The 13,634-nt window shown below is 41.0% G+C and overlaps 2 protein-coding genes across 3 annotated transcripts in view; one reads left to right on the forward strand and one right to left on the reverse strand.

Annotated features, from left to right (window-relative positions):
• Positions 1–1,279: 1,279 nt before the first annotated feature.
• On the reverse strand, positions 1,280–5,989 carry gpr27 (G protein-coupled receptor 27). Its single transcript, XM_078414500.1, has 2 exons — positions 5,875–5,989; positions 1,280–5,659 (listed from the first exon to the last, which is right to left on the reverse strand). The coding sequence occupies exon 2, from the start codon at positions 5,194–5,196 to the stop codon at positions 4,069–4,071; it is 1,128 nt and encodes a 375-aa protein (XP_078270626.1). The 5' UTR covers positions 5,197–5,659; positions 5,875–5,989; the 3' UTR covers positions 1,280–4,068.
• eif4e3 (eukaryotic translation initiation factor 4E family member 3) overlaps positions 5,788–13,634 on the forward strand; it is a 59,705-nt gene continuing 51,858 nt past the window's right edge. The window contains exon 1 of one of the 2 annotated variants that reach the window (XM_078414503.1): positions 5,788–5,912. The gene's annotated coding sequence lies outside the window, so the exon portion shown is untranslated. The remainder of the gene's footprint in view (positions 5,913–13,634) is intronic. The other variant, XM_078414504.1, reaches the window with a different exon arrangement.

Genomic DNA, 13,634 nt, shown 5'->3' on the forward strand with positions numbered 1-13,634 from the left:
TGATTACCGTGAGAAAGGCAGAAACAAGCCAAATTTAGATATTTAATAAATCCTTAATTGCAAACAATGAGCTCCCAGATGACTCTTCAATAGGAAGTTGTAATGAAAGTATTAAATTCACCTGGCTCTCTTTGTTTTAAGTATACATAGTAAGGATTATAAATTTAACAACCATCAAATTCCTCACGCATATTTTCCATTGTCTAGACCAGCCCGTCTTGTGGTCTTTCAGAGTGATATAAGCAACTTATACTAAATAATGCTGACAGGTTTATACTCATGAATGCACCACCCCCACAATCAGAATCCCAATCATTTCTCAAATAACCACTGAGGTCAGCAAAGAAGTTGCAGCCAATCTGGATTTGGATTCAGATTCTGGTCATTTTAGTGAATGGATAATGCTTTATCTTTATCTCAATGTACCAACAAGTTCATTGAAAACTACAATTTACTTAAGTCATAGTTTGCAAATTATTGTACATCTACCATGAGTATTAATGTGATCTTCAATTGCAAGACATATAAAATGTCTGACAATGCCCATTGTGAAAATAATCTCATTACTAAGTCAAAAATTATACTAAAATTGGACGAGCTGTCTCCTTAATCATCAAAATGGCACATCTTTATTTTTGTTAACATTTGAACAACCAATATTCTGAAATTTTAGAATTTTAATTGCTTAATCTTCAAGTCACAAATCAACCTATCTTTAAGTGTTTTTCATACGATCTCAGTTCAGTCATCAAACAATCGTGAGGAATGTGAAAGCTCTTTAGTATAATCAAAGAAATCATTAAAATCTCACAACGTGATTATAATGGCCCTCACTGAAAGTATTTATCAATTTCTGCTTAAAATATCATACCTTCCTTCAATGGATAAATGTGAGACACAACTGATCCCAAATGGGAGGGAAACATTTACAGGGTTCATATAGGTATATGCATGGATTCAGCAGATTTCCCTGTTAAGGGCAAAGATTCTGCAAAGTCAATTACACCTCTTTTATTTATTTGGTTTCATATTGTGTCAATATTCAGCATCTCAAATAATAGTTAAGCTGGCTAATTCATATTGTACTACAGAATTTACTAATTTCATGTATACTTGAACATAATCAAATGATAGAATTCCAGAAACATCAAACTATTTATTATTCCTATGAGTAGGTTTCTTTGCAACACATTTTATATCACAATAAAACCAAGTTATGTCATAGGTATTTAGAGTGAAACATCTCAGATTGTCACAATGAATTGTAACCTGATATATATTCAAACACATTTGAAGATTTTATCACTTAATCATACTGTATGATTCAATGCACCAGTTTGATTTTTGTGATTTGTCTACTCACTTATATGTTATTTTTTGGCACCTTTAGATTTATTTCCCACCATTATTTGACCATCACAATGTCACAACCCACTTTTCAATTCAAAACTTAAGTAGTAAATTGGATGGGTAATAAAAGGTCTCCAGTATATTTTTAAATTTATTTTCAACCTTTATTTTTTCAACTTTGTGACAGAGTTCCAACATGCCAAATAAAGAACTATAGTTTTCAGTATGAAAGATTGCCTTTCATTTTCACATTAACAAAAAGAAAATGATGCACTAAGTTATGGGACAGAGTTGTATCATTCCAGAATATTACACTGTTGGTTAGCAGGTTGCACACCCCAATTAAATAAAACACATTGATATCAAGGCTGTTATCCCATGTATGGGACAATTAGTAGAATGCTGATCAAATATCTGTATTCCAGTCAAATATTTGTATTCCAATGCCAGTGACAAGCTCACAAAATTATCTATATTTTGGTCACATTTACCTGCTATTTGTAGGTAATTTTTGGATGTCATTTGTTGCATAATAGTTTGGCAGCTGATGTAGTTTTAGTTGCATTTCACCAGCATTGCCAGTTTCTATGCTATTTGCAAGGAACATAGGAACAGGATTAGGCCATTTACTGTAGCCTTATTAAGGGCCTGTCCCACTTAGGCGATCTTTTTGGCGATTGCCGGCGACTGTCAAAGTCGTAGCAGATCGCCAAACTTTTCTTTTACCCGATGACAATGACCACGACAATGCCGAGTCAGGTCGAGATTACAGCGTCTTCTGAAACATCGGGAAAATTCCCACGCTGTCAATGCTTCTCCGGCGTCCTAATTTTCGCTGAAATCACTGACAAGTCGGTAAGTACTTGAGAGTTTTGAACAATAACATCTTGTACGGGTTACTTAAAAACCAAGTTTCACGGTAACAAGGCATAAACTGGATTTACTTCCAGTTTACTAATAGCAGTATTCAAAAAAATAATTTAAAAAGTGGTTCAGTGGAGTTTTGTGAAAAGTGTATGGGCATTCTTTGAAAATGTAAGGGAGATGCATATCTGGTTTCTGGGTTGAATATCTGGGGTTGGAGCCCAATTTAAATGTATTGGCTGATGGCCATAAACATCGCGAAAATTCCCACGCTTACCTGACCGCCAAACTGTCACCTTCAGTCTACCTGTCAAATGTCCTGACGGTAAATAAATTGGTTAAACACAAGCATTATGGTATTTTGAAATGACTTTACTTATTTTAATATTATGTGCTTCTAAATGTATCTTAAGAGAACCTATCAAACCTGGGGACAGCGTGCGACAGCGACCGCAATAAGCTACGATACCTGGCGACAAGCCAGCTGTCGCCACGAGATTTCAAACCGTTTGATTTCTCGGCGACGTGCCGAGATCCACTACGATTCACTACGATCTTTGGAAGACTCCTCACGATCATGTCCAAACATTCGGCAAAAGCCTAGTCGCTGGCAGTCGCCTTAAAATCGCCTAAGTGGGACAGGCCCTTTAAGCCCATCCCGCCATTCATTTAAACCAATATTTAGCAAAAGAAATGCATGTCACTTTAAAAGTGACTTTTTTTTTCTCTCTTCATCTCACGTGATGTTCAGTAGTTTCTTGGATACGGTTCCCTTCTTTCAACAACTTACACATTTTAATCATCATTGTCAATCTTTACATATTGATGAGACTTAGTCCTTCAGCTTCTATTCCTCTTAAGTACCTTTTACTGCAATTGATTGCAACTCTTACCAAAACACCCAAAATAGATTAAACAATATCCATTAATTTGATTTTTCATTGTGAAGAGAAAAACTACCCTTCTGCTTAATAAATTTATTTTCAAGTATAAACAGTGGAAATGTACAAGAGAAAAAGAGCTACCATCTTGAATCAATCAATTGATGAGTACAGCATAACTTACTAATTTGTTAATTTTGTATGACAATAAAACTACAGCTAACACTACTAGACATTTATATTATGCTAGAGAAAGAAATGTAAAATTGACATTTGTTTTTCAAAGACAGTTTGTAAAATGCACATTAAGATATGAAATTGCAAAAAGTAATGTTTAAAGGTCAAAACATTTTCTTCAGTATATTACAATGCAGAGAAACAAGCTAAGAAAATATCAAAAAGAAAATACAATCATACAAAGTTCTTAAATTGGAGTGGGAAGGGTGAAAAGTGTCACTGAAATTATGATTTGTACAATTTTTACACTCCAGTTTGCCTTTTTTTTCTTCTGGATATTATTAATAATTCACTGCCCTGTGTAAAGAGCAGCACAACTAGCGCACAAATATTAAATTCATTTATTGTAAAACACTGAGATTGGGAAAAGTGCTTATTGGTGTTTGAATTCCCTGATCAATACGTTTTTTTTAAGCAATCGGTAAAATTTGTATCAAACTGGAGCCACCGTGGAGACGACGCGAGAGATGCTAATATAAAGTGGCCTCCGTGAATTCGTATTCCAGAGAAATTGGCTTGTCTTCAAAACACTTGACTCAGCGTCTAGTACTGTCTTCGATGTAAACAGAAACCAGTGCAGTTGACTGCTCTGTGACAAAGATTAACCGCCAAACGCCTGCACGTACATTATTATTATTATTATTATTATTATGAGTTCCCTCTCAGTAGATTTGTGTTGGGGTTTTTTTTGAAGTTAAGAAAAAGGCGGTGGCTTTCTACTCTTGGAGATGTCCTTTTAAATAACGCAGTAAGCTTCCCTGGGCGTCTGTGTGCTTTGAAAACAAGGGAAGTGGGTTCTGAAGCAAATCCTCAGCTCTTTGTTGAAGATAAAGCACAAGATCGGGTTGACTCCCGCCTGGGCAAACGTCATCCAGACTGCGGCCGTCAGGTACACCTGAGGGATGGTACTGGCTTTGACAAAGACCCTCAGGTAGCATGCGACTATATACGGCGACCACAACAGCAGGAAGAGCACGGTTATGATGTAGAACATCCTGCCTATTCTCTTTTCCATTTTGAACTCATCCAAGACCAGCAGTCTCTTGTTCTGGTTGTGAGTGGTCTGCCTGATGCCCACCAGGGTGGGAGGAGTGGGACCTCTGCCGAAGCCCGCGATCCAGTTGGCGGCCGCTTGGCCAGTCGCCCCCGGCCCGTGAAACGTCCAGTTTTGGCTGATGGCCGGGATCAACTGAGCCGGCTTCATCTTGCGGTGGTCGTAGACGAAGAAGATGAGCTTGACGTAGACCATGTGTGTGGCGGCGATGATGACCGCCAGCATCAGCATGAAGCCCAGGGTGTCGTTGGCCTTGACGTAGCGGTGCTCGAAGATGCACTGCTCTTCCTCGCGAATGAACTTGTAAGTGCCCACGTCGAAGACTGGCGGGAAGGCCATGGCCACGGACAGAGTCCACACCATGCAGATGACCGCCACGCAAGTCCACACCGTCATTCGCTTGGAGTAGAAGCGGTGGTGGGCGATGGCCATGTAGCGGGTGATGCTGATGCAGAACATCATGAAGGCGGCGTGGAAGCAGAAGAGGACGGCGGCGAAGGCGATGATCTTGCAGCTGAGCTGGCTGTAGGTCCACGCCGAGCCGCTGCTGATGGAGATCATGACGAACGGGAAACACAGCAGAGAGCGCACGATGTCGGCCAGGCACAGGTCCAGCAGAAAGTAGTAGGGAGCCCTGTGCAAGCTCGGCTCCTTGAAGAGCAGGAAGGACAGCAGCAGGTTGCCGGTCAGGCTGATGCAGATGATCAAGCCCAGGGATGCCAGCTTGACGGCCGAGGCGGTGATGGCGTAATTCTGAAGAGAGCTGTTGGTCTCTTCGAGCTCGCTGGAGTTCGCCATCGAGACGAGCATGAGACGGGGGGGGGGGGGGGGAAGGTGGGAGGAGGGAGGATGGAGGAGGAGGATGGGGGTTGGGTAGGGTGGTGGGGGGGGGGGGGGGGGGCAGCCTAGATCCTCGCCCTCAGCACCTCAGCGTCTCCATTTCCATCGGAAAGGGCAGACCCCGCACACCACAAAGTTCTTTTTGATCCTCATTGTGTAACGACAGTCGTGGCGGCGAGGAGGGGTTGGGAGGTGGGAGCGGGAAGGAGGGGTGAGGGGGAGAGGCGCTCGTCCTTAACCCAATGTCTTTTTTGTTGTGTGTATGTGTGTGTGTGTGTGTGTGTGTGGATGGATGGGTGGTGATGGATGGGAGGGGAGAGGGGGGGGGGGGTGGTGAGAGGGAGGGTGGGAGGGAGAGGGGGAGTGAGGGAGATCTTTCTCTCTCTCTCTTTTTTTTGTTTTGTTTCTCATCCACCCTGAAGACCAATCATTTCTGAAACAAGAACAGGAGACATTGGATGAAGTCTCTCAGTCGATGCATCGGGTCTCCTGTTTCCACCCCCTCCCCCCCTCCCCCCCCCCCCTCCCCTCCTCTTCTGTGTCCAGCCGCCGCCTCAAAGGACGTTGTCAAACGAGCGACATAACAACCCGCAACACAGACATACACAATCCCCGGGCCAGGTAAAAAATAGTAATAAATAAAAATACCTCTTCTTCTCCAGCAGCGACAGGGAGCTGAACTTCCGGTGAGTGCCAACAGAAAATGTCTTTAGGGTTAAAGTGAGCCTGCGCAGATGGTGACAGCTCTTTTATTTTTTTCCTCTCCCCCCCCCCCCCCCCCCCCCCCCAGCCCCCTTTTTCTAAAAAAAAAAATGGATATATCTTTTTTTTTTTTTCCCCCCTCCACCAAAAAAAACAACTCAATCCTTTTGTTTTGAGCTGGTTAAATCCATCAGCCCCGCCATCTGGCCAAGCACGGTTCACCGAGCTTTCTATTGCATGAAGAAGGGAAGAGAGAGAAAAAAAAATCCAGTCCTTCCTCTCCAACTGCGCAAGTTCCCTGCTGCACTGTGCGAGGATTTCATCCCCCACACCTTCTCCTCCCTCCCTCCCTCCCTCCCTACCCCGACTCCCCCCTGGCAAAGCAGACTCGCTGTTCTGTGCTGCCTCCTGTCCACTGCCGTACCCCTAGAGTGACTGGCACAAAGAGAACCCCCCCCCCCCCTTCTATTGTCTCCTACATTTGGATTTTTTTGTTTTGGGGGGTGGTGGTGGAGTGGGGTGGGGGGAACACTGTAAATGTAAAACCATTCCTGTATGATTGCAGAGCTCGTTATATGTTAGTTCCAATAGACAATCTTTTGTGTGTGTGTGTGTGTGTGTGTGTGTGTGTGTGTGTTGTTGATGATGATATCATTATAACCCCAGTGAATTCGATTTTCTGGACTCGCTGTACAGTAAATCACAATCAGCCATGCGTGAATTATACAGATGGGAGACTGTGCAGTTACATTTTGTTCTGTGCTGCATAATTTCTATAGTAAAGCATAATAATCATTAGCACATACAAACACAGCAGCGAACGTTCACTGTTCGGGTGACAATGATGACATAATTGCAGTTACTAGACTGCTTGTATTTCACTGGGCAGGGCGTGGAAAGGGGGGGGGGGGGTGAATTAAGACTTCCGAAACAAAATCATTGCCCATCTTTTCTTGTGTTCAATCCTTGGCACGGTGCTCTCTCTTTTTTTTTTAGTACAAAAGAATCATGCAACAAAGGATCCATTTCCCATTTAAAGAAAGATACAAAACTGCTGGCGGGGTCAGGCAGCATCCCTAGAGAACATCCCTAGAGAACATGGATAGGCGATGTTTCGGATCTGAACCCTTCTTCAGACCCGAAAACGTCGCCTATCCGTGTTCTCCAGCGATGCTGCTTGACCCGCTGACTTACTCCAGCATTTTGGGTCTATCTTTGGTATAAATCAGCATCTGCAGTCCCTTGTAAATCCATTTTACATTGTAGCGACAATCTCGAGATATATATTTTTTTTACACCCAAATAGTAACGGGAATATATGAATAGGACTATGGCAGGCGAATACGGATGATCTGTAAGCTCTGACACAAACAATTGGACAAAACTAACCTATTCAACGCCAGCTTGCAAACAGCTGTGACTGTGGTCTGCTTGAGGTCTCCCGTCATGTAGTTAATACACATGCACCCCCTATAGACTATTTCGCTGTAGCTCTAATACACTCGCGAGGTGGGCTTCACGGGGAATCAGTCGCCGAAACACCAAAGGATTTCCAGCCGACAAACTTGGAAGCTAATCCCGTGTTTTACAGTTTTGAAATATTTTACCTATCAGCCTCTGGTGTTACTAAACATACATGTTTGATGATTGCCGGTGAGTTTGTAACATACTTTAAAAAAAAGGAAAATAGAGAAACAGGGCAGGCAGCATCTGTGGTGTGAGTAACAGAGCCAGGGTTTCGTTCAGTTTCATTTAGAGTGTTTTTATTTGAAACTGTCTTACACAGAAAATTGGGTATACCTTCCCATTGGAAATGTACATTTCCTGCCAACTGCCCCCTCTGAGATATATTATAATAGTATTGTAATTATATTTTAATATAATATAATAGATATATTATATAATATATGTTATATTATTCACCAACTCTTGTGCACAAAAACTCCAAGAGGAATCATGTTTATGTGAAATGATCATCTGTAAATTGAACTTGATCCTGGTCTTCACTCCCTTTCCTGCTGTTGTTGCAATAGACAATAGACAATAGACAATAGGTGCAGGAGGAGGCCATTCGGCCCTTCGAGCCAGCACCGCCATTCGCTGTGATCATGGCTGATCATTCTCAATCGGTACCCCGTTCCTGCCTTCTCCCCATACCCCCTGACTCCGCTATCCTTAAGAGCTCTATCCAGCTCTCTCTTGAATGCATTCAGAGAATTGGCCTCCACTGCCTTCTGAGGCAGAGAATTCCACAGATTCACAACTCTCTGACTGAAAAAGTTTTTCCTCATCTCAGTTCTAAATGACCTACCCATTATTCTTAAACTGTGGCCCCTTGTTCTGGACTCCCCCAACATTGGGAACATGTTTCCTGCCTCTAATGTGCCCAACCCCTTAATAATCGTATTCGTTTCGATAAGATCTCCTCTCATCCTAAATTCCAGTGTATACAAGCCTAGTCGCTCCAGTCTTTCAACATATGATAGTCCCGCCATTCCGGGAATTAACCTAGTAAACTTACGCTGCACGTCCTCAATAGCAAGAATATCCTTCCTCAAATTTGGAGACCAAAACTGCACACAGTACTCCAGGTGCGGTCTCACTGGGGCCCTGTACAACTGCAGAAGGACCTCTTTGCTCCTATACTCAACTCCTCTTGTTATGAAGGCCAACATTCCATTGGTTTTCTTCACTGCCTGCTGTACCTGCATGCTTCCTTTCAGTGACTGATGTACTAGGACACCCAGATCTCGTTGTACGTCCCCTGTCCACTAACTGTTGCAGTTAGTGAAAATTCAGTTAAAATTAGGCCAAATTCAGTAAAATACTGAATGCACCTGATAGATACAAAAGGTTGAAGTAACTCAGCGGGTCAGGCAGCATCTCTGGAGAAAATGGATAGGTAACGTTTCGGGTCGGGAGAAGGGTCTGAAGAAGGGTTCTGACCCGAAACATCACCTATCTATTTTTTCTAGAGATGCTGCCTGACTCGCTGAGTCACTCCAGCATATTGTGTCTATCATTGGTATAAAGCAACGTCTGCAGTTCCTGTTTATTACTGAATATACCTGCATGGTTTCGGATGGCTGCTTGGCACAGATTTAATGTAGACACCAGATCAAAGTGAACTGAAGCCAATTGCAAAGTGAGACCGAGATTATTAATGGAAACAGTTCCTAGAAATCCTTTTCCTCTCCCTTGTTGGATTGTGCCAATCCATGGAAGAATTAATCTAGAACCTACCCTGATTTTCCATGAAGCAAGGTGCATTCTGGACACACTTTCCTGTTTGCACCCAAGAAAAAAACTATATAATTTCTCAGGAAATTAAATCATGATATCAAAAACCACTCATAAGTTCACAAGTTAGAAGTGTAAAATTAGGCCATTCGGCCCACTCTGCCATTCAATCATGGCTGATCTCTGCCTCCCTTGACACCCGTTCTAATGAAGAATTTGTCTATCTCTGCCTTAAAAATATCCACTGACTTGACCTCCACAGCCCTCAGTGGCAATGAGTTCCACTGATTAACTACCCTGACTAAAGAAGTTTCCTCCTCACCTCCTTTCTAAAAGAGCGCCCTTAAATTTTGAAGCTATGCCCTCTGGTCCTAGACTCTCCCATCTTTTCTACATCCACTCTATGCCTTTCATTATTCTGTAAGTTTCAATGAGGTCCCCCCTGAACCTTCTAAACTCCAGCGAGTATAGGCCGAGTGCTGTCAAGTGCTCATCATCTGCTAACTCACTCATTCCTGGAATCATTCTTGTAAACCTCTGGACCCTCTCCAGAACCAGCACATCCTTAATTCAAATGATTAATCACTCAACATTCATTCAAAAATAGCCGCATAATTGTACCCTTGACTATTTTTTAGAAAGGTGTAAATTATTGTTAGCATAAGAATTCTGTGAGCAATTCTAAAAAAAAAAGTTTTCTTTGGTCTTCCAACAATTTCCATCATCTGATTTCTAACTTTAAGATATATTCCCACTTTGTCTTGTTAGTTTCTAAGCTGGCTTTTAAGGTTTTTCGTGACTTTTTATTGATCCCATCTACAGTCTCAATGGGCTGCCTTCTTGTGCAATATACTGTTGTTCAGTTTTGCATTATAATAACATGAGTGCAAAATACAATCAAAACTCATAGGATCAAAAGAAATGAAATGGAAACATTTGCTCCTGAGGAAAGCTTTCTCTTCAGCTATGGAGTTTAATTGGCATCTGCTATACTTTTGTTCAGAGCTTGATATGATCGGCTTAATCTTATTAATAGCAAAACCTTTTTTTTAAAATTAGTAGGTATTGGGGATAAGCTTATCAACAATGTAGGTAGTTTTCATTTATGCAAAGCAAATATAGTGCCAGAGGGTAAACTATTGAAAATTATAATTTTATTTTGGTTTATTTTGGAATCAATAGTAATAAGCCTTACATTTCTGAACTTGATTTGCAACATTTAAATGGAAAATCAAATTTTGTTTATACATCATAGCAATTTCAACTTTTGGGATAGTTTTCATGCATGGATAGTTTTGGGATAGTTTTCATGCATGATTTGGTGAAGACAATTCTGGATGATTATGTTTCTTTGGCGATCTGTCTTCACACTTCAAAAGCACAAAATAAATATCCATTTACTATTTCATCTATTCCGGTATCAGCAATATTGCATGACATGTCAGCATGTGATGATTTGCAAAGACCAGAAGGAGTTAACTCCATCTAAATGTAATGTTTCATTATGTGGTGATGTTAAACATTCTCTAGAGTATAATTTACTCATCCTTTTCATTAGCTGCAAAGGACCCACTGTGCACATTTATTATGAATATGGATTCTTACTCATGTTGAAAGCACATAGAGGCCATCTAAAAGGATTTGCTCTGCACATACATGTTTTTTTATAATCTATGTAGAGGAATGTTCACTGGCCTTATGTTTTTAAAGTTTTTGAGGAGGTTGTCGATAAAGAAAGAATTCACAATAAACCATTAGTTTACAATAAATATACACTCTGTCAAGAATAAAACACCCATGGAAAAAATGTCATAACAAGAAATCTGATGACTGACAACATTAAAGATAACATCAGACATAAAAAATAAACAAGTTTATTATGTTGTTAAAAAGAGCTGTTCAGATAGAGAGGATTTTAGAACTCAGAAAAAGATTACCAAAATTTTATAAAAATGAGAAATAGAACACAAGAATAAACTGGTTTACAGACATAAAAAAACATTGTACGCATTTCTGTAGCTATGTTAGAAGAGACAACTGTAAATAAATATGGGTTTGCCACTGGCAGTGAAAGGAAAAATTATTAAGGGAGGATAAAGAAATGCCAGGAAGGTCTGAAGAAGAGTCTCAACCCAAAACATCACCTATTCCTTTTCTCTAGAGATGCTGCCTGACCTGACCCGCTGAGTTACTCCAGCATTTGGTGTCTATATAAGGAAATGGCACTTCAGCCTTTCTTCATGGTAAAGGATATAAAATACATTCATTAAACAGTGTACCATAGTTTTGGTGAGAAAGAGGAACATAAAGAATCCTAGACTGGCAAAGAGAGTACTGAAGACATCAGTGGCATCCCCTGGACCTAGTGTACTACGTCTGAGGATTGTGTGTAGAAATAGTGAATGTGTTAGTTTTATCTTCCAAAATTCCCCACATTTTAGAACGAATCCTAAAAACTGGAACCAAGCAATCCAACAAAAAAAAAAGAGAGAAAGAGAAACCTGTAAACAATGAGATTGTTGTCAGTTGTAAGGGAAATGATAATTCTTACTAAATGTATCTAAACAAAAAACATAATTTGGTATTACAGATTAAAATTTGTTGAGATTGTAATCAGCACGATGGATAATGAGAACGTCCATGAAATGCTTTTGGATTTTTAAAAATATATTTATTTATGGTGCCCTACAAGGGGAAATCCACTTAGATTCTCAAAAAGTATTTGATGAGGTGCCATAAATGTTTTTTAACAAAAATATAGGGAATATAAACTTGCATTGAGAGGTTTCAGGTATGTGTGGATGGTGTAATACAATAATCAGCGATTTTCAGTCATTATCAAAGATTGAGAAGAGGGAACAACTTGTAACGTATCCAAGATTGATGAGGGTACATTGGTAGGTGGGAAATTAAGAAGTATGCAAAGATTCAGTTTAAGTTAAAATTGGTAAGAATGTAGGAGAAAAAATATAATGGTTCAAATGAAGTTGAATGTGCCAGTGGTACCAAAGGACACCGCTGTCTTTCGCCTGTTTGCAGTTGTGAAACACCAGTGGGTGGATCAACTATAAATCCAGGAGGAACTGCAGATGCTGATTTAAACCAAAGATAGATATCAAAAGCTGGAGTAACTCAGCGGGACAGGCAGCATCTCTGGAGAGAAGGAATGGTGACGTATTGGGTTGAGACCTTCTTCAATCCAGGAGGTGCTGAGTGACACTCTCTGTGTAGTAACAGAGCCTTGCCTACAAATCTGAATTCACAATGTCAAAATGAATATGGTTTCCACTGGATGCTCCAGATTCCTCCCTTATCCCAAAGATATGGGTGTGTAGGTTAATTGGCCTCTGTAAATTGTCCCTAGTGTGTAGGAAGTGGATGAGAACGTGGGATATTCTAGAACAATTGTGAACGGGTGATCGATTGTCGGCGTGGATTCGGTTGTCCAAAGGGCCTGTTTCCATTCTCTATTTCTAAACTTAAACCTCCCCCTCTCCCTTCTTCCCCCTTGCCTCTATTCTCCCCTCCCCTTCCACTGTTATTCCTTCCTCTAGCTTCACAATTCGCAAATCTTCAGTCCTTTTGCCTTTGTCCAACCATCTGCCTATCAAAAAACATTCCTGACCTGTGTCAGCTTATTATCTGCTGGGCTTTGTCCTGCCCCTCCTCTCTTCCAGAATTTCTTTCCTCCAACTATCAGTCAGAAGGAAGGTCCCAACCCAATACGTCATCTATCCATGTTCTCCTGAGATGCTGTCTGCCCTGGGGAGCTATTATATCCAGTAAAGATTAGTTTTGCTTTATTGGATATATTGATGCTGGTTTACCAAGCTACGGGCGCCGTCTGTACGGAGTTTGTACGTTCTCCCCGTGACCTGCGTGGGTTTTCTCCGAGATCTTCGGTTTCCTCCCACACTCCAAAGACATACAGATATTAGGTTAATTGACTGGGTAAATGTAAAAATTGTTCCTAGTGTGTGTAGGATAGTGTTAGTGTGCGGGGATCGCTGTGCGGCGCGGACTCGGTGGGCCGAAGGGCCTGTTTCCGCGCTGTATCTCTAAATCTAAAAAAAAATCTAGACACAAAATGCCAGAGTAATCAGTGGGTCACACAGTTTCCCTGGAGGATAGGTGATATTTTGGGTTGGGGCCCTTCTTCCCACCCTTCATTCCCAATCAATAGGAATTGTTGAGGGACTGTTGATTCATCCAAGGTCCTGGGGGGCAGCAAACAAGGATGGAGAAATGGGCATGTAACCTAGATTGGCCCACCCAGCATTCAATGCCATATACCTGCTTCTTATAAGTGACATACAATGCCTTTTTAACTCAAGAAAATTAGATTAAATTATATTATTCGTATCACAATGCAAAGCTAACTGACTTCCATAATAATGCCTAATTGACTGGTTTTAGAAACTAATTGTGTGCCCCGTGTTAAACATAATTTAGCTTTGCTAAATGCT

Source organism: Rhinoraja longicauda, chromosome 17 (genome assembly GCF_053455715.1).
Source record: "Rhinoraja longicauda isolate Sanriku21f chromosome 17, sRhiLon1.1, whole genome shotgun sequence".
NCBI lineage: Eukaryota > Metazoa > Chordata > Chondrichthyes > Rajiformes > Arhynchobatidae > Rhinoraja > Rhinoraja longicauda.

What these genes read in the sequence shown, in the direction of transcription:
- gpr27 (XM_078414500.1), bottom strand. Translation starts at nt 5,196, where the DNA reads ATGCTCGTCTCGATGGCGAACTCCAGCGAGCTCGAAGAGACCAACAGC.